Here is a 22651-nt window from a genome sequence, read left to right on the forward strand (position 1 = left end):
GTGACCCACAAATGCTTCAAATTTGATAGGAAGTCAAATTTAAAGGAAGTGCCCCAAAATTTACGGGAAGTGACCCACAAATAACCCAATTCCAACAGCAAGTGACCCGCAAATGCCCCAAATTCTACAGGAAGTGACCCAAAATCGACAGGAAGCCAGATTCTACAGGAAGTGACCCACAAATGCCCCAAAATCTACAAGAAGTGACTCGCAAATGCCCCAAAATTGACAGGAAGTGACCCACAAATGCTTCAAAATTGACATGAAGTGACCCACAAATGCTTCAAATTTGATAGGAAGTCAAATTTAAAGGAAGTGCCCCAAAATTTACAGGAAGTGACCCACAAATAACCCAATTCCAACAGCAAGTGACCCGCAAATGCCCCAAATTCTACAGGAAGTGACCCAAAATCGACAGGAAGCCAGATTCTACAGGAAGTGACCCACAAATGCCCTAAAATCGACAGGAAGTGACCGGCAAAATGCCATGATTTCTACAGGAAGCGACTCAAATTCTACAGGAAGTGACCAAAAATCGACAGGAAGCCAAATTGTGCTGGAAGTGACCCGCAAATGCCCCAAATTCTACAGGAAGTGACCCAAAATTGACATGCAGCCAAATTCTACAGGAAGTGTCCTGGTAAGTGACCCAAAATTGACAGGAAGTGACCAAAAATTAAAAGTAAATAATGTGAAGTGGCCCACTAACCCAAAATCTACAAGAAGCGACCCACTAATGCCACAAAATCGACAGGAAGTGGCCCACAAATGCTTCAAAATTGACATGAAGTGATCCACAAATGCCCCAAAATTGACAGGAAGTGACCCAAAAATAAAGCAGCATTGACAGGATGTGACCAGCAAATGCCTCAAAATCAACAGGAAGTCAAATTCAAAGGAAGCGCCCCAAAATTTACAGGAAGTGACCCAAAATCGACAGGAAGGCAAATTCTACAAGAAGTGACCCACAAATGCCCCAAAATCGTCAGGAAGTGACCCGCAAAATGCCATGATTTCTACAAGAAGCGACTCAAATTCTACAGGAAGTGACCAAAAATCGACAGGAAGCCAAATTGTGCAGGAAGTGACCCGCAATACCCCAAATTCTACAGGAAGTGACCCAAATTCTACAGGAAGTGTCCTGGTAAGTGCCCCAAAATTGACAGGAAGTGACTAAAAATTAAAAGTAAATAATGTGAACTGCCCCACTAACCCAAAATCTACTAGAAGCGACCCGCAAATGCCCCAAAATCGACAGGAAGTGACCCGCAAATGCTTCAAAATTGACATGAAGTGACCCACAAATGCCTCAAAATTCGACAGGAAGTCAAATTCAAAGGAAGTGCCCCAAAATTTACAGGAAGTGACCCACAAATAACCCAATTCCAACAGGAAGTGACCCACAAATAACCCAATTCCAACAGGAAGTGACCCACAAATGCCCCAAATTCTACAGGAAGTGACCAAAAATCGACAGGAAGCCAAATTGTGCAGAAGGTGACCCGCAAATGCCCCAAATTCTACAGGAAGTGACCCAAATTCTACAGGAAGTGTCCTGGTAAGTGCCCCAAAATTGACAGGAAGTGTCTAAAAATTAAAAGTAAATAATGTGAACTGCCCCACTAACCCAAAATCTACTAGAAGCGACCTGCAAATGCCCCAAAATATACAGGAAGTGACCCACAAATGCTTCAAAATTGACATGAAGTGACCCACGAATGCCCCAAAATCGACAGAAAGTGACCCAAAAATAAACCAAAATTGATATGAAGTGACCCACAAATGCCTCAAAATCGACAGAAAGTCAAATTCAAAGGAAGTGCCCCAAAATTTACAGGAATTGACCCACAAATAACCCAATTCCAACAGGAAGTGACCCGCAAATGCCCCAAATTCTACAGGAAGTGACCCAAAATCGACAGGAAGCCAGATTCTACAGGAAGTGACCCACAAATGCCCCAAAATCGACAGGAAGTGACCCGCAAAATGCCATGATTTCTACAGGAAGCGACTCAAATTCAACAGGAACTGACCCAAAATCGACATGAAGCCAAATTCTACAGGAAGTGAGCCAGAAATGCCCCAAAATCAACAGGAAGTGACCAGCAAATGCCTCAAAATCTACAGGACCTGACCCGCAAAATGCCTCGATTTCTACAGGGGGTAACCCAAATTCTACAGAAAGTGACCAAAAATCATGAGGATGTTACATTTTACAGGAAGTGATCCAGAAAAGCCCAAATTCGATAGGAAGTGACCTGCAAATGCCTCAAAATGAACTGATATCTTGTCATTGGTTGCCACTAATGGGCATAGACGTCCAATCGGTTTGATGTTGGAGGAATTGCCGCCCACTTCAAACGGATAGGACGTCTACTAGTGATAAACCAGTTCACAGCAGAAGGTTAAAAAGAGCTTGTTTTTCTGTATATTACTTGTTTTGTACAATGATTTCCTGACCTATGCATCATTAATTGTCATTTCGTGAGCCTTCTATCGCGTCCTGTATAGTGAGCTCCCCAGAGGTTCATACGCCTAACCTGCGCACCATTTTCTTCGGAATGCAGGTCATCTGCGCGACCCCAACAACCAACTTCAAGTGGTCAAGAACCTTCGCATCTGCGTCACCAAGGTGACGCCGGGCGCCGCCCCGCCGTCGGGTTCCGCCCTGAGCCCCGGTCAGCGGCGTCGGCTCGACCGGGTGGTGCTCTCCTGCCAGCCGCAAGAGGGCGCCGTCACCACCGCCGTGGCGGCGGGAGACTACGACCTCAGCTTCAGCGGTAATTTGCGCCACGCATTCGTGTGGTCCTTGTTTAGCTCGTTTCGCAAGCAACTGGATTGAGATTTCAAGACAGACAAATGAACTCTTTCGGTGCTATTGACCTTGATGGACATCCAATCTTATAAGACTTTGAGTTAGTCACTAGATCAGGGGTTTTCAACCCAGTCCTCAAGGCACACTGTGGGTCCTGGTTTTTGTTCCAGCCGATCCAGCAGAGACAGTTGAACCAATGAGGCTTCTGCTAAAACAAGCCACACCTGACTGCAATCAACTGATTGCACTTGTAAAACACCAGATTGGGGAAAAAGTGTTGTCATCTTGTTTGGTAAGAATGAAATCCTGCACCCACAGTGTGCCTTAGTGGAATAGGTTGGGAACCCCTGCACTAGATGAACATCATGGATTGGACATCTGTCATGGTCAGTACCAGCCAATAAGTTTCTTTGTGAAATAACACTCAAGTAGTTACAACAGTAGGAAAGTTGTTTCCTCAATTTGAAGTGTTGTTTGTTTTTATGGAAGTAAGTGTGTGCCATGGGCGTTTGAATAGAAACTGACATATAAAATTCAGTCACTAAAAACTGTGGCTAGACAAGTTCAGTCACCCAAAAAATTGAGTCACCCCTCCAAAAAATTACCCCCTCACCAATAATACTGAGTCACCAAAAAAAAAAAATCAACTGCCGTAAACTGTGGCGCAAAAAAATTCAGTCAGCCCCCCGCCCCTCAAAAATCACCTAAAACTTGCAAAAACATTTTTGTTGCAAAAAATTCAGTTGTCCAAAAATTGTCACACAAAAAATCACCCAGAAAAAATGCAGTCGCCAACCCAATCTTTTCCAAAAATTGAGTCTCAGAAAAAAGAAATCATTTGCCCAGAACTGTGGTGCAAAAATATTAGCTGATAAAATATACAGTTGCTCTCCAAAAAAAACAGTCACCCTTCCCAAATACCCCCTTAAAAAATTAATCACAAAATTCTGTAGCCCAAAAATTCAGACAGAAAAAAAAATTGCCCAAAAAATTCAGAGCATTTTCGCTCACCCCAAAAAATTCACCCCCTCAAAAAAAAAAAAAGGTCCGTCGCACCCCCAATTAACTCAGTTGCCCCTCCAAAAATACCCCCCCCCCCCTCAAAAAAAAAATTAGTCACCCAAAAATAAATCACCAAAAATTCAGACACACAGAAAAAAAAAACTGCCCAGAAAATTCGGAGCATTGTCGCTCACCCAAAAAAATTCACCCCCCAAAAAAGTACAGTCGCCCTTCCCAAAATATGCAGCTGCCCCTCACAAAATACCCTCCTCCCCAAAAAAATTAGTCACCAAAAAATAAATCGCCAAAAATTCAGTAGCCCAAAAATTCAGACAGAAAAAAACTAAGTTGCCAAAAAAATTTAGAGCATTGTCGCTCACCTAAAAAAAATCCTTCCCCCCAAAAAAAGTTTAGTAGTCCTCCCCAAAATATTCAGTTACCCCTCCCAAAATACCTCCCTTAAAAAAAAGTCGCCAAAATTAAATCACCGAAAATTCAGTTGCCAAAAAATTCAATAACAGAAAAAAATAAGATGTCCAAAGAATTCAAAGCATTGTTGCTCACCCAAAAAAATTCACCCCTCCAAAAATTTCAGTCGCCCTCCCCAAAATATGCAGTTGCCCCTCACAAAATGCCCCCCCCCCCCAAAAAAAAATTAGTTACCAAAGAATAAATTGCCAACAATTCAATTGGCCAAAAATTGAGTCACACAGGAAAAATAAGCTGGCCAAAAAAAAATTCAGAGCAGTCACTCACCCCCAAAAAGTTTTGTAACCCCCCCCAAAATTTTCAGTTGCCCCCCAAAATACCCCCCTGCCAAAAAAAAAATAGTCATCAAAAAAAAAATAATCACTAAAAATTCAGTTGCCCAAAAAATTCAGAGCATTGTTGCTCACCCCAAAAAATTCATTGCCCCCAAAAAAGTTAAGTCGTCCCCCCCAAAATATTCAGTTACCCCTCCCCAAAATACCCCCCTTAAAAACAAATAGTCACCAAAATTAAATCACCGAAAATTCAGTTGCCCAAAAATACTGTAACACAGAAAAAAATAAGTTGTCCAAAGAATTCAAAGCGTTGTTGCTCACCCAAAAAAAAAGTTCAGTTGCCCTCCCCAATATATGCAGTTGCCCCTCACAAAATACCCGCTTACCAAAAAAAAAAAATTAGTCACCAAAAAATGAATCACCAAAAATTGAGTTGCCCAAAAAACTCGGAGCATTGTCGCTCACCCCAAAAAATTCATGCCCCCCAAAAAAGGTCAGTCCCCCCCCCCCCCAAATATTCCTGTACCGCCAAAAAGAAATTAGTCACCAAAAAAAAATCAAATACCCAAAAATTGAGAGCATTGTTGCTCACCCCAAAAAAGATTCAGTTGCTCCTCCCAAAATACCCCCAGCCCCTAAAAACTAATCACCAAAAATTCAGTTGCCCAAAAAATCAGTCACACAGAAAAAAATAAGTTGCCCAAAAAATATGGAGAGCATTGTCTCTCACACCCAAAAAGCCCCCCCCCCCAAAAAAAAAGTTCAGTCAAAGTTCAGTTTTCTTCAAAAACAATCAAATGTGCTCCCAAAAATTTCTGTCCCCCAAAACCAAAAAAAAAACAAAAAAAAAATCACCCTAAAATGTTTTTTCTGGTCCTAAAAATTTTTTTTTAAATCCTTTATACTCTGATGGCTACAGAGCTCCTATGCAAGTTAGCCAATTTCAACATTTTGGCTAACTTGCATAGCAAAAGTCTGCTAGCTTGAATGCTACATAATGCTAATGTTCATCAGACTGTTTCTGGTGCGCACCAGATTGCTTAAATTTATTCTGTCGATATCTGTTTAGGGACTCTGTACATGGCACTGATGTACTTCCTTCTTAAAAACTTAATTAAAGCTCTTTTAAATGAGTGTTTCACATCCAATTCATTCAAATGGATTGGACACCTACTGCTGTCAATGGCAGCCATTGAGTAAACAGTAAATGCAATGACATTGATTAAGAAATAAGGTAGTTATGACTTGGGGCATTGACTTTAATGGAATGTTTCCCCTACCAACATGGCCGCCCTCAAGTCATTTTGTTAGGGGCAATGAAAGCTCTTTTCATGCTTCTGCCATGGGTTTAATCACTTGTAGTCGTCCAATCCATTTGAAGCGGGAAGGACATTCGCCCTCCCGCCTCAAATGGATTGGACGTCTATAGCTGTCAATGGCAACCACTGAATTCAGGTCAAAGTAAGATTGTCATAGTGTTTGAAGTGAGGGTGGTGTTTTGTTTTACCTGTCAGATGAAGCTCTTAAATCTAGCGCCCCCTGGTTCAGTTCGTGGAGAGAGACGCTGACGGAGGTGCGCGCCTCCAAGCTCTTCTCAGGTACCCCCCGTCGTGTGTGCCTTAGACGTAGACTCCTTCCTGCCTCCCTCCCTTTCTCGGTGCTCCTGGTGTTTCACCTCCTTGTAGAGTAGAACCTCGCACACTCACCCGTAGTTCACGTGGAGAAGTCTAATCGCAGGTACGTCCCGTGATTTAGGGTGGACCAATCAGATCCTCCTTATGACGAGATCCTCACTCTGCCAGAACTTCTCTTTTTTTCATCTTCCCACTTCTTTGCATCATCTCAAGATCATCCAAAATTCCTGTTGTCAGTTCTAGACTACTTTTTTTTCCCCAAGATCCTGAATAAATGTCCTTCGAATGAACTACAAGATCATCCTCTTGGCAAGATTCTGTTCTCCAAGATCCAACTTTCAAGAACTTTCTCTATTTTCACAGGCTTTCTTATCAAAAGAAAAGAAACCCCCAAATCCCCCCTCAAATTATCTACTTTTCCAAGATCATCCAAAATCCTGATCATGATCCCAAGAACAATCTTTTGAGATCATTCTCCAAAATTGTATTTTCTCCAGATCTTCTTGTTTTAAGATTAGGGCTGCCACGAAGCATTATTTTTTTTTCAATCAGTTGACTAATCAGTTCAAATATAAATTTAGTTATTTGCTTATAATACAGAAATTTGGACTGGGAGGAGCCCCTTCCAGTGTGAGAACAGGAAGTGACCCAAAACTACAGTGGGGTAAATAAGTATTTAGTCAGCCGCCAACTGTGCAAGTTCTCCTACTTGAAAAGATTAGAGAGGCCTGTAATTGTCAACATGGGTAAACCTCAACCATGAGAGACCGAATGTGGGGAGAAAAAAACAGAAAATCACATTGTTTGATTTTTCAAGAATTTATTTCCAAATTAGGGTGGAAAATAAGTATTTGGTCACCTACAAACAAGCAAGATTTCTGCCTGTCAAAGAGGTCTAACGTCTTCTAACGAGGTCTAACGAGGCTCCACTCTTTACCTGTATTAATAGCACCTATTTTAACTCATTATCTGTATAAAAGACGCCTGTCCACAACCTCAGTCAGTCACACTCCAAACTCCACTATGGCCAAGACCAAAGAGCTGTCGAAGGACACCAGAGACAAAATTGTAGACCTGCACCAGGCTCAATCTGCAATAGGTAAAACGCTTGGTGTAAAGAAATCAACTGTGGGAGCAATTATTAGAAAATGGCAGACATACAAAACCACTGACAATCTCCCTCGATCTGGGGTTCCATGCAAGATCTCACCCCGTGGCGTCAAAATCATCAGAACGGTGAGCAAAAATCCCAGAACCACACGGGGGCACCTAGTGAATGACCTACAGAGAGCTGGGACCACAGTAACAAAGGCTACTATAAGTAACACAATGCGCCGCCAAGGACTCAAATCCTGCACTGCCAGGCGTGTCCCCCTGCTGAACAAACTACACGTCCAGGCCTGTCTGCGGTTCGCTAGAGAGCATTTGGATGATCCAGAGGAGGACTGGGAGCATGTGTTATGGTCAGATGAGACCAGAATAGAACTTTTTGGTAGAAACACAGGTTCTCGTGTTTGAAGGAGAAAGAATACTCAATTGCATCCGAAGAACACCATATCCACTGTGAAGCATGGGGGTGGAAACATCATGCTTTGGGGCTGTTTTTCTGCAAAGGGACCAGGACGACTGATCTGTGTAAAGGAAAGAATGAATGGGGCCATGTATCGAGAGATTTTGAGTGAAAATCTCATTCCATCAGCAAGGGCATTGAAGATGAACGTGGCTGGGTCTTTCAGCATGACAATGATCCCAAACACACAGCCAGGGCAACAAAGTGGCTAGTGGCCTAGCCAGTCTTCAGATCTCAACCCCATAGAAAATCTGTGGAGGGAGTTGAAAGTCTGTGTTGCCCAACGACAGGCCCAAAACGTCCCTGCTCAGGAGGAGATCTGAATGGAGGAATAGGCCAAAATACCAGCATCAGTGTGTGAAAAGCTTGTGAACAGTTACAGAAAACGTTTGGCCTCCGTTATTGCCAACAAAGGGTACATAACAAAGTATTGAGATTAAGGCTGCAGTTATCGATTATTTTAGTAGTCGATTAATCGATTAACTATTTAGTTCGAATAATCGAGTAATCGGATAATGAACATAAATTAAAATACCTGAGCTGAGCCTCGAACGGTATAAAAAAAAAAAAAAAAGGGATCTATGTACAACAAAAAAAACAATTGGCTAACTTACATAGCAAAAGTCCGCTAGCTATTTTTTTTACAGTGCTCTTAACAAGTGGTTCAGACACATATTCCCACCAAAAACGGCTAAATATACCTATAAACTAAAATACGTATGTATTTTTAAAAAAACTTTAGCGCAAACAAACTTATCTTAGGTTGGTCTTAACAGGGAGTAGCTGGATTCAGCCATGTGAAATGAGGCAGACTAGAGGTCAGTGTATCCAACCAAATCAATAAAGCTAAATGCAAACACTTTAAAAAAAAAAAACACTACAACGCCACTTTAATTAAACGAATACTTGAAGCAGCAAAATTTAATTCGAGTGTTTTTTCTAATCGAATACTTGAGTTAATTGATTAATCGTTGCAGCACTAATTGAGATGAACTTTTGGTATTGATCAAATACTTATTTTCCACCATGATTTGCAAATAAATTCTTTAAAAATCAAACAATGTGATTTTCTGGGTCTCTCATGGTTGAGGTTTACCCATGTTAACAAATAAAGGCCTCTATAATATTTTCAAGTGGGAGAACTTGCAAGATTAGTGGTTGACTAAATACTTATTTGCCCCACTGTAAATGGAAAGTCCTTAATAGGAAGTCACCCAAAAGTAACAGGAAGTGACTCATAAATGCAAAACAATCTACAGAAAGTTATCCAAAACAAGCAGGCAGCAACCTGGAAATTCACCAAAATCTACAGGAATTGACTAAAAAAACAGGAAGTGACCCAAAATTAACAGGAAGTGACCTGAAAATATGCCCTAAAATCTACAAGAAGTACCCCACAAATTCTCCAAGATCAACAAAAGTGGCCCAGAATGAATATGAAGTGACCTAAAAATGCCCCAAAATCAACAGGAAGAGACCTAAAATCAATAGGAAGTGACCTAGAAATGCCCCAAAATATGAGCAAACGACCAAAAATCAATAAGAAATGAACCAAAACCAACAGGAAGTGATCTGGGGATGCCCCAAAATTAATCTGGAAGTGACCCATGAATGCCCTAAAAATTTGCATGATGTTGAAAAGTTTTAATTAGTTTTTTTTTAATCGTATTCGTTCATGAACCTGGCATACGGAGATGCATCATATCGTGAGTTTAACTGTATCGTCCCATCCCCAACGTCTATTGTCGTCGATGGCAGCAAATGAGTTCAAAAGCTGGGGGGAAAAAAGATGAATTGGATCATTCTGAGGTCAACAATTTCTCCATTCAATTGTAATTGTGGCAGCCCTACTACTCGTGGCGCCGCTCCATCACTGTGGCTTGCTTTTTTTCTGCCTAGCGACCACGCCCTGGTTCGAAGCCTACCGGGAGAACTTCCTTCAGTTGATGCCCGCCTCCGAACACGAGTTCCTCAACCACTACCTGGCTTGTATCCTTGTCCCGAGCGCCCATTATTAGCATGCGACAACCCCCGAGTTTCCTTGACCCGGCGTCCAGGCCTGCTGGTGGTGTCGTCCGGCGAATCTGCGCCGGTGGAGCAATTTGTCAAGTTGTCGCAGGAGCAGCACCGCATCCAGCACAGTGGAGACTACGCCACGCCCAAGTGGTTCATCCCCAACACGCTCAAGTACTACGTGCTGCTTCACGACGTCAGCCAAGGCGACCAGCAACGGTAACGCCGTCAGACTGCCGCTGTGGAAGTTTGAATGAGCAATTCCAACACTCCATTTTTTTCAGCATCAAATCATCAAATTTCAGCTACACGAAAAATAAGATTGGGGGGGGGGGGTCATTAGTGAAAATTCAATAGCAAAAAAATGCAGTTACCAAAAACTGGCATAAAAAATTCTGTGAACCCCAAAAATTAAGCCCCCCCTCCCCCCAAAAAAATCAGTCGATCCTTTAATATAATTTTCACCCCCTCCAAAATTGAGTCAGCCCCCCCCAAAAAATCATTTTCCCCCCTGAAAAAATCATTTGCCCACCCAAAAAAATTGTCGCTCCTGCCCAAAAAATCTGTGCCCCTATTAAAAAACACTCGCCCCATAAAAAATTGCCCCCCCCCCCCCCCAATAAATACAGTTGCAAAAAATTTGGTGCACCCCAAAATAAACTTGAGTTGCAAACCCCACAAAAAGGGTTTCCCTTCAGAAAATTCAATTTTGATATCCAATAAATTCAGTGACTCCCAAAAATAAAATCAGTCCCCCCCCAAAAAAATTCAGCTGACCCCCTAAAAATGAGTCACCCCCTACAAAATTTGGTCCCACCCACCAGAAAAAAAGACCTGTGCCTCCCCCAACGAACCAGAAAAAATTCAGTCCATCTCCACCCACAAAACCAGCTGCCCAGCCCACAAAAAAATGAGTCACCCTCCAGAACCCCCCTTAAAAAAATAATTCAGATGCCCTAGCCAAAGAAATTTTCCCCTCCAAATAATTCAGTCACTCCCCAAAAGAAAATCACCTGTCCTCCTCTCCAAAAACTTTCAGTTGACCATCCAAAAATCAGTCACCCTAACCCAGAAAATTCAGGTGCCCCACCAACAAAAATTTGTGTACCCACCTATCAGTCGCCCAACCAAAAAATCGCACCCCAATAAATTCAGTTGCCCGCCCACAAAAAATCAGTCTCCCTCCAAAAAATTTCGGCAACGCCCTCCAATAATTCAATTCCACACCCCTCTAAAAATCAGTTACTCTGCAGAAACTGCCACCCCTAAAAAATTCAGATGATTCCCCCCAAAAAGTAGTCACCCTCTAGAAAAAATTTGTCGCCCCCACCAACAAATCAGTTGCCCGACAAAAAATATGGGCCCTCTCCCCGCCCCCAAAAAATAATTTGCTGTCCCCCCCCAAAGTCACTCCAGATAATTCAAATCCCCCCCCCCCCAATAAATTCAGTTGCTTGCTCCCCGAAAAAAATCACTCCTTCCAAAAAATTCGGCAAACCCCTAAAAAAATTCAATTCCACACCCCACTAAAAATAAGTTACTATCCAGAAAATTGGCATCCCCCAAAAATTCAGTCACTCCCTAAAAGAAAATCATCGCCTGCCCCCCCCCCCCCAAAAAAAATTCAGTTGACCCCCCCCCCCCCCGCCCAAAAAAAAATTTAGTGACCCTCTAGAAAAATTTTCTCACCCCACAAAAAATTTGGGCCCTCCCCTCCAAAAAAAATCTGTAGCCCCCCAAAAAATTAAGTCACTCCAGATAATTCAAATGCCCCCCCCCAAAAAATTCAAATGCCCCCCCAAAAAATTAGTTGCTCCCCAGAAAATAAGTTGGGCCCCAGAAAATTCAGACGCTCCCCAACAAATATATTAGTCAACCCACAAACAAAGTAGTCACCCCCCCCCCCCCCCGAAAAAATTCTGTCGCGTCCTCAAAAATCAGTCACCCTACCCCAAAATATATCTGTTCCACCCCCCCAAAAAAAATCTGTCGCCCCCCCACCCCCCCCTCCCCCAGGAAATAATATTGTGCCCGCCACAACGAATCAGTCCCCCACCCACAAAACACTTGGTCACTCCCTTGAAAAAAAAAAATCAATTGACCCTGCCTAAAATTACCCTCTCCCAAATAAATGTTTCACCCCACCCAAAAACAAAATAATCAGTCACCCTTCAGAAAATTTTCTTAGCCCCCCAAAAAATTCATATGCCCCCCCCCAACAAAAACATTAATCACCCCACAAAAAAATTCAGTCCCCACCCAAAACCAAAAAAAGACCTAAACCCTAACCTCCTAACCCTGTTGAAACATTTGCAGGGCGGAGACTGTGTACGAGGACATGAAGCAGAGGTACGGTCCCGCCGGCTGCTACCTGCTGAAGATCAACTCCCGCACGCTCCCCGCCGAGCAGAACGAGCAGATCCCCGACCCGTGGAGTCAGTACCTGCACAGGAACCACCCGCAAAGCCAGGTGGCGCCCCACCGCCGCTATAGCGCCGTGACGTCCGAATATCCGTGAATATATCACCACGTTTGTTATTATCACAGGACGAAGACGACGTTCCCGCCGAGGAAAACGACGTCGGCGCCGGGGAGGATCGGCACTCGGCGGACACGGGTAACATACTCGACCGCGTATTTTTCCATTTCAACTAGCCGCAGTTAAGCCTTTAGAAGGCAAGTCACGTCCAATCGTCCTTCCGCTAACGCTAGTCGACGTCCAATCCATTTGAAATGAGAGGAACAATTTTGAGTCACTTCCTGTTCAGTATCACCGAAATCAACAGGAGGTTTTGACTGTTCTCCTCCGTGGTATAGAAGGGAAGCGTCCAGAAGCGAACGGCGAGGAAAGCACGACTGGGCCCCGCGGGGCCTGTCTGACTCTGGACGACCACGACCACATCCGCCAGTTCGTCCAGGAGTTCACCTTCAGAGGCCTGCTGCCTCACGTTGAGAAGAACATCCGCCAGCTCAACGACCAGGTGCCTCCGCCCGTCCTCTCGCGAGCCACACGGTCACAGTTGATGGCACTAGACGTCCAAACGGCTTTAAACCCTTTTCAATTGACAGCACAAGCGTTAAAAGAGCGTTCATCGCCCCTACCAACATGTCCGCCAAGTGGCAACATTCCCATCAAAGTCAATGCATTGACATCAAAATGAAGTCATAACAAGCTTAAACCCATTTTAAAGATTATTTTTGGATTTGCTCTATAGTCATTGGTTGCCATTTCGGGCGCTAGACGTCCAATTCATTTGAAGTGGGAGGGTAGACAGCGAACGAATGTTTGTTCAAATGCTTGCAGCCCTCCCACCTGAAATGGATTGGACGTCTACTCATGCTAAACTTTTTTCAATCGAGGACGGAAGCATGAAAAGAGCTTTCATAGCCCTGACTCAAATGGCCGCCCACTAACAAAATGCCATGGCACGGCCATGATGGTAGGGGCAACATTCCCATCAAAGTCAATGCATTGATATTCAAATTAAAGCGTAACTAGCTTATTTCTCAACAGATTTATTTTTTTTTTCAATGTGTAATCATCTATTTACTCATTGGCTGCCATTGACAGCGCTAGATGTCCAATCTGTTTGAAATGGGAGGGATGGCAGGGGAGAAATGTTTGTATTTTATAATTATTTTATTAAAATAAGACGAAGAAACATTTACATATATTGTGATTTTTTTAATTTGAATAAGAGCGAGAAACAATATTTTCAATTTATTTTGATTCCTACTTTTTATTTTCGTTTTTCATTTTTAATTATCGAAAATGTGTTTAACCAAAACTAAGATCAAGAAATAGTAAATATTTTATTTTTTTTCAACATATATATATATATATATATATATATATATATATATATATATATAGTGGAAAATTCTATTAATAATATTTTTTTAAATATTTTTGTTATTTAAAAAAAAAATAAGTGGAAAAGACTGAATAATTTTAATTTAATTTAAAAGCAATAGAATTTTTTATTGTCTTTTTTTAATCTTTAAACAAATTCAAAAATTCACAAAAACAAAACGAAGATTAAATTTTTTTTTTAAACCTATTTGTATTTTTTTTTTTAATTTTTAATTTTTTAGATTTTTTAAAAAGTTACTTAAATAAAATATTCTTTTTAATTTGATTTTTAAAATTATTTTTTTTAAAAATTGGGTGAAAAAAATGAAAATAAATTTTCTATTTACGAAATATGAAAAAAAAAGTGGAAGAGACTCGATATTTTTAATTATTTCAATTTATATTTTTTTAATTTTACAGCAAAAGAAAAAATGTTATCTATATTTAATTTTTTTTTTTTTTTTTTTAAACAAGAACATTAAAACTGTTCAGACCAACCGGACACTTTGACTTCCATTCTCCGTGTCAAACAGCTGAACAGGACAGGTTAAAAAAAAATGTAAACTTTTTTTTTTTTTTTTTTTTAACTTATTTGTATTTTTAATAATATAAAGTGGAAGATACTGTAAATATTTTTTGAATTTAATTTTTTTTTTTTAAAGAGTTACTTGAATAAAATAAGTCTTTTTAATTTGATTCTTAAATTGGGGGAAAAATGGAAAATAAATTTTTTATCCTTCAATTTATTTATAATTTTTTTTTTTTTCTTTTTAATTTAAAAGGAAACTTAAAATATTGACTTATTTCTGTAGTCCTCAATCATTCATTCCTGACTAGAAAAATGTTATTTTAGTGGGAGACTTGAAGTCAATGTGGGCCCGCACCTTTGACACCTACACTGGTCCTACTCCTTTCTTCTGATTGACGATGGTTTCCTTCTTATTTTTAAGGTGGTGTCCCGAAAAGGTTTGAGCCGTTCCCTGTTCACGGCCACCAAGAAGTGGTTCGGCGGAGGCGGTGGCGGAAAAGCGCCCGAGAAGAGCGTCGGCGAGCCCAAGAACGCCGGCGGCCTCCTGTAAGTCTTCCTTTTGTTTTTTTTTTTGGTTTTTTTTTGAATTTTTTTTTGAATTATTATTGTTGTTTTTTTTTGTAAGCAGCTACCCGCCGGAGGCTCCCGAACTACAAATCAGGAAGATGGCTGACCTGTGCTTCCTGGTGCAGCACTACGAGCTGGCCTACAATTGCTACCACACAGCCAAGAAAGACTTCCTGTCCGACCAGGCCATGCTCTACGCCGCTGGTGCCCTGGTCAGCATTTCTTCCATCCTTCATTGTACTTGCAGTTCACTTCTTGTTGATTTTGGTTTATTTACCATATTTTTCGGACTATAAGTCGCACCAGCCATAAATTGTCCAACGAAGAGGAAAAAAACATATATAAGTCATATCTGAGTATAAGTTCGCATTTTTAGGGGAAATTTACTGGATAAAATCCAACACATAGAACAGATGTCATCTTGAAAGGCAATTTAAAATAAAAATACAATAGAGAACAACATGCTGAGTAAGTGTACAGTATGATAATATTACACGATGCATGAACAACGAAATGCGAACGTGGGCAGTATGTCAACTAGAGGCGTGCAAAATTTCCGATTCTTAGATTATTTGCGATTCGGCGGTGGAAGATTCGAGAACGATTCACAAATATTCAAATTCCGATTATTGAATTATTCCAGGTAAAGCGGCTCGGTCCTTGGGACGCAATGAGGAATGGACCGAGAGTAAATATGTTAAACTCATGCCGCTAGATTAAAAAAAAAAAAAAAAAATCATACCTGACTGCGGCTGACAGCCGCTACAAAGAACGCCCAGTTGCTACTTGCTACAAACATACGGCTGCAGTAGATATCATATATATGTAGCACTAGATGCAAAATGACAGACGATGTCAGTGTTAGACCATGTATTATTGAACAGAGATGCGAAATGACACTTTCCCGCGTAAGTAAACAGCCGCCATCTTTAAGCAGTAGACCTCTGTAGAAGGCTCTGTTGTAGCGAACCTAATTAACTTTTTATCTAAAATACTCCTAAATCGGCAGAATCTTGTCTTGAATCTATGTTTAAATGATGAAATAGTGTTAAAACTTTGACAAAAGTAGACAGAAGGGAAATTATGGAATAACGGGAGAAATTTTAACAACTGTAACAGTTGATTCACAACATTAATTGAATGTAGTTTAAAGCTGCTGATACAGAATGGGGACTGGAGTTTTTTATTTACGGTTATTTTTGTATATTTGTTTACTGTTATATGTTAACTTGATACTGAAATAGTAGTTTGGTTTAGCCTGTGAGGATTTTTGAACAATTTTGGAACTAATGTACAAAACATTAAAAAAAAAAAACAATTTTTTTAAATTAAAAAAAAAAGGAGGGCGGTGCATCAATAATCGTTTTATAATCGAATCGGAGCCTCTGGATGGTAATCGAGTTGTTAGGTGCCCAAAGATTCCCAGCTCTAATGTCAACGTAACATGGCTATTAAGAGTTATTCAGATAACTATAGCATAAAGAACATGCTACCAAGTTCACCAAACCATCAGTGTCACTCCAAAACACCAAAAAGAACATGTGAAATTATATAATAATAAGTGTAATAAATCGCACCCCTAACCAAACTATGGAAAAAAAAAAAGTACGACTTTAGTCGGAAAAAATACGGTGTATGTCACTTTCTGTTAGTTTGGGTCACTTTCTGTTGATTTTGAGTTACTTCCTTATACTTAATTTTTGTTCATTTTGATTTTGTAGCATTTCCAGGGCACTTCCCATTAATTTTGAGGCACTTCGAGGAAGATGTGAAAAATAAAGACTAAATATCAGAGATACAGTTAAAAAATAGTAATTACGTCGTGTCATTATCGAGTTGAAAGTTTCAGTATGGTTTCAGCAGTCCTTTCCGTTATCTCTCACACTATGGCTTTCTGGTTTGAATCTTACCGTCACTTGCATTCTTTTTCTTGTCTTGCATAGGAAATGGCAGCCGTGTCGGCTTTTCTTCAGCCCGGATCGGCGCGACCGTACCCTACGCATTACATGGACACGGCAATCCAGACGTACCGTGACGTCTGCAGGTAGGCCCGATTATAGGAATTAAAAAGCTATGTTAAGCCTGAAAACAACCGTCTCTCCCCCTGACAGGAACATGGTACTGGCCGAGCGTTGCGCTCTCCTCAGCGCCGAGATCCTCAAGAGTCAGGGGAAATACTCGGAAGCCGCCACGCTGCTCATCAAAATGACCAGCGAGGTAAGAAGAAGAGAAGGGAGGGAATTAACAATGAGGAGAGGCTTCATTTTTTTTGTATTTTCTCATACAGGACTCTGACCTGCGTAGCGCTCTGCTGTTGGAGCAAGCGGCGCACTGCTTTATCAACATGCGCACTCGCATGCTACGCAAGTTCGCCTTCCACATGATTCTGGCCGGCCACCGCTTCAGCAAAGCTGGACAGGTGAATGCCGCTTCGCTCCCGTCGCAGTCCGTGATCGTCTTTCACTGAGATTGATGGTGATAGACGACCAATGCGTGTACTGTATGTATGTACTGTAATGCCCCGGATGGGGGGAAGAAGGAAAGGAGTCTGTATTGGCTTGCCCACTTTATTGTGGCAACAATAATAAAGTAAACATTAACAAAATAACAGCAGGCTTCCGCAACTTGCAACCGCTATCTCGCTTCCCTCTATGTCACAGCTCCCCGTCCGATCGTCATTTTTTAAGGTGGATTCGCATAGTTGCGGACATTACAATGCACAATTAATAAGTTGCTGCTGAACCCTTCACACTAGGCTGCCGCCAGGTTGAAACGTCCTTTTAAAAAATTAATTAATTTTAAAAAAAATCTCTTTTCCACGGCGTGGCGGCTTTTATTTTGGTGTGGCGGTGCGCCATAATATTTAATGTGTAGGGGAAACCCTGTTATGGTAGGCTAATGTGCGTTTTTGCGTTGGTTTAGAAAAGGCACGCGCTGCGCTGCTACTGCCAGGCCATGCAAGTGTACAAAGGGCGGTCGTGGTCGCTGGCCGAGGACCACATCAACTTCACCATCGGGCGGCAGTCCTTCACGCTGGGCCAGCCCGACAAGGCCGTGCATGCCTTCAAGCACATCCTGACCAACGACAGCCGACAGACGGCCTCGCAGCAGGGCGCCTTCCTCAGGGAGTACCTCTACGTTTACAAGGTCATTTGGGATTTCATTTCATTCTTTTTTTTTTTCTAATTAAGAAAAAATGAAAACTGCTCATCTTCAGTTTTTTTTTTTTTTTTTAATTAAAAAAAAAATAAATAAAAGATTATTTTTTTCTTTTTCAGTTCTTTTTTTTTTTTTTTATGCAATAATGTCGAAAAAAATATTCCACAAGTTTAAAAAATAAGGAAAAATGTGACTATTTCTCCTTTTTTTTTTTTTAAATATTATAAAATGCAAAAAAAGCATTTCCAGTTTTCAATTTCCTTGATTATTTTAAATAAAATGCAATTTATGTTTAAAAAAATGTTCATTTTCCTTGATTATTTTCAAAATATTTTTTTTTCTGATTTGGAAAAAAATAAAATAAGATTATGAAGTAGTTACTTGGAAATAGCCAAAAATGAACAGAAAGTGACCTAAAACCAATAGAAAGTCACCTGGAATCAACAGGAAGTAACCCGGAAAAAAATATTGAATGTGATGGTTCACTTATTTTACCCCCTTCTGTCATTGTTTGCATACTATCCTCATTAAAATGTGAAAACCTATAAATGTTTGGGTGGTTTTAGTTAAAGCAGACACTGTTTTTTCATCTGTGTGATTTTGACAAAGATTACATCTGATGGCGATTTTATGCAGAAATGTGAGAAATTCCAAAAGTCTGATACTTTTTCATACCACTATAAGTAGCATTAACATAGCATATGCAGTCGTTGTGCATACAAGTTGCGTTAATTTGTGAGTTAATTCTGTTAACTTACCCAGCCTTAGTAAGTTCTAGTAATTGTGGGGTTTTTTTGTTTTGTTTTTTAAAGGAATGACAGTCTTTACTATTAAGAGGGTGGGAAAAAAGAGGATTTGGACAATTTTGATGCCAACAATTTTTCGAAAGAATAAATGTCTTATCAATTAGTTGTCCTTTCATGATGGCAGCCCCATTTCAGTTAACAAATTCAACTTATTCATTGTCGTTTCCATTCAGACGGTGATGAATCAGACCGGTGTGAGTTTACCCAACCTGCCGTTACCGTGCATCCACAGCGCTGCCACCCGGGTCTACTTTGGGCACGAACGCCGGCCGGCCGAGGGTGAGGCGCCTCGCTCGCGATTTGCCTTTATCGTGCGTTTCTCAATGGGTTTGGCTTTGCAGGTGAGAAGCAAGCCGCCACCCACGTATCATTAGACCAGGAGTACGATGCGGAACAAGCGGCGGTGTGGCGCCGGCTGGAGGAGCGGCTGGCGGCCGCCGCCAACGGAGGCACCGTCCCCGCCAACTTCCGGCCTAGTCAGTGCTACCTGGACAGTCGCACCGACAACCTGCACCACCCGCTGGCTGTTGTGGAAGGTGACAACCGACACTCTTTTTAGGAGAAATACTCATTTAATACATTGGCTGCTAGATGTCCCAGTCTAAATGAATTGAACATCTCGCGCCATCAATGCTAGCCAATAATAAAAGCCTACTTTCTGTCTGTCGGATTTGACTTGCAGAGCCCATGGTGGTAGAGGTGATGTTCAGAAACCCCCTGAAGGTTCCTCTGGCGCTCTCCCGCCTCTCGCTGCTCTGGAAGTTCAGACGCCACGGCCACACCGGCGAGGACGCCGCCGAAGAAACCGAGGAGGAGACGGCCGCCGACCAGGACGCGGCGGATCACCAGGTAGCCTCTCTTTGTTCTTTTGTGCGTTGTATTCACTGTGTATAATTTTTTAGGTCCGTTTGGGAAAATACAATAAACTTTGACCTTTTGACCCCTCGATTGATGACGCAGGGGGAGGAGCCGGTCACCACCGAGACCATCCTGGACTTCCACCTGGCTCCGGAAGAAACCAAAATGGTGAGTGGCTGCTAGCCTCATTAGCGGGAAAGTACCCTAATACCCTACATAACGTTCTTTGCTAACGTTTGAACTATCGCGATCATTGTTAGCCACTTGAAGCAAACTATTGATTTTTGGGGGGGCTGCTTTCCGGGTCACTTCTTATTGATTTTTGTTTGGTGGGGGGGCTGCTTTCTGAGTCACGTCCTGGTTTTTTTTTTTTTTTTTTTTTTTTTTTTTTTTTTTTTTTTTTTTTTTGTGGGGTGGGACTTTCCGGGTCGTTTACTGTAGATTTTTTTGGGGGGCTGGGTGGGACTTTCTGGGTCAGTTTCTGTTAATTTTTTTTTTTTTTTTTTTTTGGGGGGGGGGGGCGGGGGGGGGGGGACTTGCTGAGTCACTTCCTATGATTTTTTATTTTTTTATTTATTTATTTTTTTGGGAGGGGGGGCGGACTTTATGGGTAACTTCCTGTAGATTATTTTTTGGGGGGGGGACTTCACTGGTCACTTCCTGTAAAAAAAAAAAAATGGGGGGGGGATTTCCGGGTCACTTCCTGCGATTGTTTTTTTTTTGGGGGGGAGGCTTTCTGGGTCAGTTTCTGTAGATTTTGGGGGGGGCTTTCAAATTTTTATTTTGGAGGGGGTACTTTCCAGGTCATATTTTTTTGGGGGGGGGGTGCGGACTTTATGGGTCAGTTCCTGTTAATTTTTTTGGGGGGCGGAATTGCCGAGTCACTTCCTGTGATTTGTTTTTTTTTTGGGGGGGGACTTTACGGGTCACTTCCTGTAAATCTTTTCTGAGTGGGGCTTTCTGGGTCAGTTTCTGTAGATTTTATTTTGGGGGGGCTGTCAGGGTCACTTCCTATAAAAAAATTTGGGGGGGGGCTTTCCGGGTCACTTCCTGTAGATTTTTTTTGGGGGGGGCTTTCCGGGTCACTTCCTGTAGATTTTTTTTGGGGGGGGGGGGACTTGCCAGGTCACTTCCTGTGTTTTTTTCTTCTTTTGGGGTCGGGGGGTGGACTTTACAGGTCACTTCCTGTAGATTTTTTTTTTGGGGGGGGTTGCCGACTTTATGGGTCACTTCCTGTAAATATTCTTTGGGGGGCCTTTGCGAGTCACTCCTTGTTGTTTTTTTTTTTTTATTTTGGGGTTGCTGGGGTACTTTTCCAGGTCACTTCCTGTTGATTTTTTGTGGGGGGGGACTTGCTGGGTCACTTCTTGTTTTTTTGGGTGGGGGGATTACTTTTCCAGGTCACTTCCTGTTGATTTTTTTGGGGTGGAGGGGCCTGCAGGTCACTTCCTGTGATTTTTTGGGGGGGGCGGATTTTACGGGTCACTTCCTGTAGATCTTCTTTTTGGGGGGCAGGCGGACTTTCCGGGTTTGTTAATCTTTTTTTTTTTACTGGAGAGGGACTTTCCGGGTCACTTCCTGTAGATTTTTTTTGGGGGGGGGGGCGGTTCTGGGTCACATCCTATATATTTTTTTTGGGGATGGGGGACATTACAGGTCACTTTCTGTTGAATTTGGGTTAATTTTTCTTTGCTTTACAAAGCATCCCACGTTAATATGCGCATATTTAGGGTCAATTCTGATTATTCAAACCTTTAAAAAAAATAAAAAATAAAAAGTTTTCACCAAAAAGTGAACGTCGTAAAACAAAGTTAAGTCGTAAATGATCACAAGTCTTGACGACACGTACTTTGCATCCGGGATTACCGTCAAGTCATTAACATGCCACAACGTCCGTCCCAACTCAGGCTCGCCTCAGGCTGCTGCCGCACAGAACGGGCTGTTTGACCGTGACGGGCGTGGTCTACGACCTGGCCGCCGCCCCCGTTCCCGAGACGGGAGAGGATGAAGGTAACCCCGACGCGTCCGTCCCACCTCGCCCTGCCCCTGGACGACGCCCCTCCGCTCTCCGTTGCAGGGACGCAGAAGGTGGAGAGTGTGCCGGTGAGCGGGAAGCAGGACCTGAAAATCCGAGGCCCGCGACTCAACCGCACCAAAGAGGACAAAATGTTTGTGCGCTACGGGCCCGACCGGCGCTTGGAGCCTATCATCACGCCACCCGCGCCCCTCATGGAGGTAATTCTGACCATAAAAATGTTAGCATGGTGACAAACATAACTAACACAAACTTTGTTGCGCGTCAGGTGTTCTTTTTGCAGTTCCCCACTGCGCTGCTGTGCGGCGAGATCCGCAAAGCCTATGTGGAGTTCTGCAACGTGAGCGCCGTGCCCCTGCGCGGCCTGCGGGTGGCGTCCACTCACCCCGACTTCTTCACCTTCGGCGGGCCGGCCCCGCCCGACCCCGCCTCGCCCGACAACTGCTCGGCCTACAAAACCCTGGCGCTGGCGGCGGGCGGCTCCGGCGAAGCCCGCCGGACACCGGCCTCGGCAGACAATTTCGGGCCCGCTTCCGATGTGACGGACGTGCCCGTCGGCGGTGACGGCGGGTTGCTCCCGGGACGCTCGGCGCGCCTGCCGCTCTGGCTGCGGGGGCCCGACCGGGAAGGCGTCCACCAGATCAGCTTCCTCTTCTACTACCAAAGCCCGGAGAAAGGAGACAAGATCAGGTGAGATGCCAAACCTCCCACGTCAAACGGATTGGACATCTAGCGACGTCAATGTTAGTCAGTGATTTGAGTTTCACATTGATTGGTTGAGAAATATTCTAGCTATGAGTTCATTTGAATGCCACCGCATTGACTTTGATGGGAATGTCGCCCCTACCAACATGGCCACCCTGAGGCATTTTGTCAGTGAGCGGCCATTTGGGTAGGGGCGATGAAAGGTCTTTTCATGCTTCTGCCGTCAATTGAAGGGAGCGTAGCACGAGTGGACGTGGACTATTTATATGATATATTTTATTCAGGGCTGTTAAAAATTAATTAATTGTAATTAATCGCAATTCAAACCATCTATTAAATAT

At 42.5% G+C, this 22651-nt stretch overlaps 1 protein-coding gene across 4 annotated transcripts in view; it reads left to right on the forward strand.

Annotated features, from left to right (window-relative positions):
• trappc8 (trafficking protein particle complex subunit 8) overlaps window positions 1-22651 on the forward strand; it is a 35491-nt gene that overhangs the window by 1824 nt on the left and 11016 nt on the right. Inside the window, exons 2-21 of one of the 4 annotated variants that reach the window (XM_057842016.1) lie at window positions 2568-2780; window positions 6096-6179; window positions 9685-9774; window positions 9843-10017; window positions 12115-12268; window positions 12346-12415; window positions 12616-12779; window positions 14602-14726; window positions 14806-14959; window positions 16691-16791; window positions 16859-16964; window positions 17035-17166; window positions 17670-17894; window positions 18886-18991; window positions 19054-19248; window positions 19395-19561; window positions 19673-19738; window positions 21478-21580; window positions 21648-21805; window positions 21874-22295. In XM_057842016.1, coding sequence (XP_057697999.1) covers window positions 2568-2780; window positions 6096-6179; window positions 9685-9774; window positions 9843-10017; window positions 12115-12268; window positions 12346-12415; window positions 12616-12779; window positions 14602-14726; window positions 14806-14959; window positions 16691-16791; window positions 16859-16964; window positions 17035-17166; window positions 17670-17894; window positions 18886-18991; window positions 19054-19248; window positions 19395-19561; window positions 19673-19738; window positions 21478-21580; window positions 21648-21805; window positions 21874-22295 — 3010 coding nt within the window. The remainder of the gene's footprint in view (window positions 1-2567; window positions 2781-6095; window positions 6180-9684; window positions 9775-9842; window positions 10018-12114; window positions 12269-12345; window positions 12416-12615; window positions 12780-14601; window positions 14727-14805; window positions 14960-16690; window positions 16792-16858; window positions 16965-17034; window positions 17167-17669; window positions 17895-18885; window positions 18992-19053; window positions 19249-19394; window positions 19562-19672; window positions 19739-21477; window positions 21581-21647; window positions 21806-21873; window positions 22296-22651) is intronic. The other 3 variants (XM_057842017.1, XM_057842018.1, XM_057842019.1) reach the window with 3 other exon arrangements.

Source organism: Corythoichthys intestinalis, chromosome 7 (genome assembly GCF_030265065.1).
Source record: "Corythoichthys intestinalis isolate RoL2023-P3 chromosome 7, ASM3026506v1, whole genome shotgun sequence".
NCBI lineage: Eukaryota > Metazoa > Chordata > Actinopteri > Syngnathiformes > Syngnathidae > Corythoichthys > Corythoichthys intestinalis.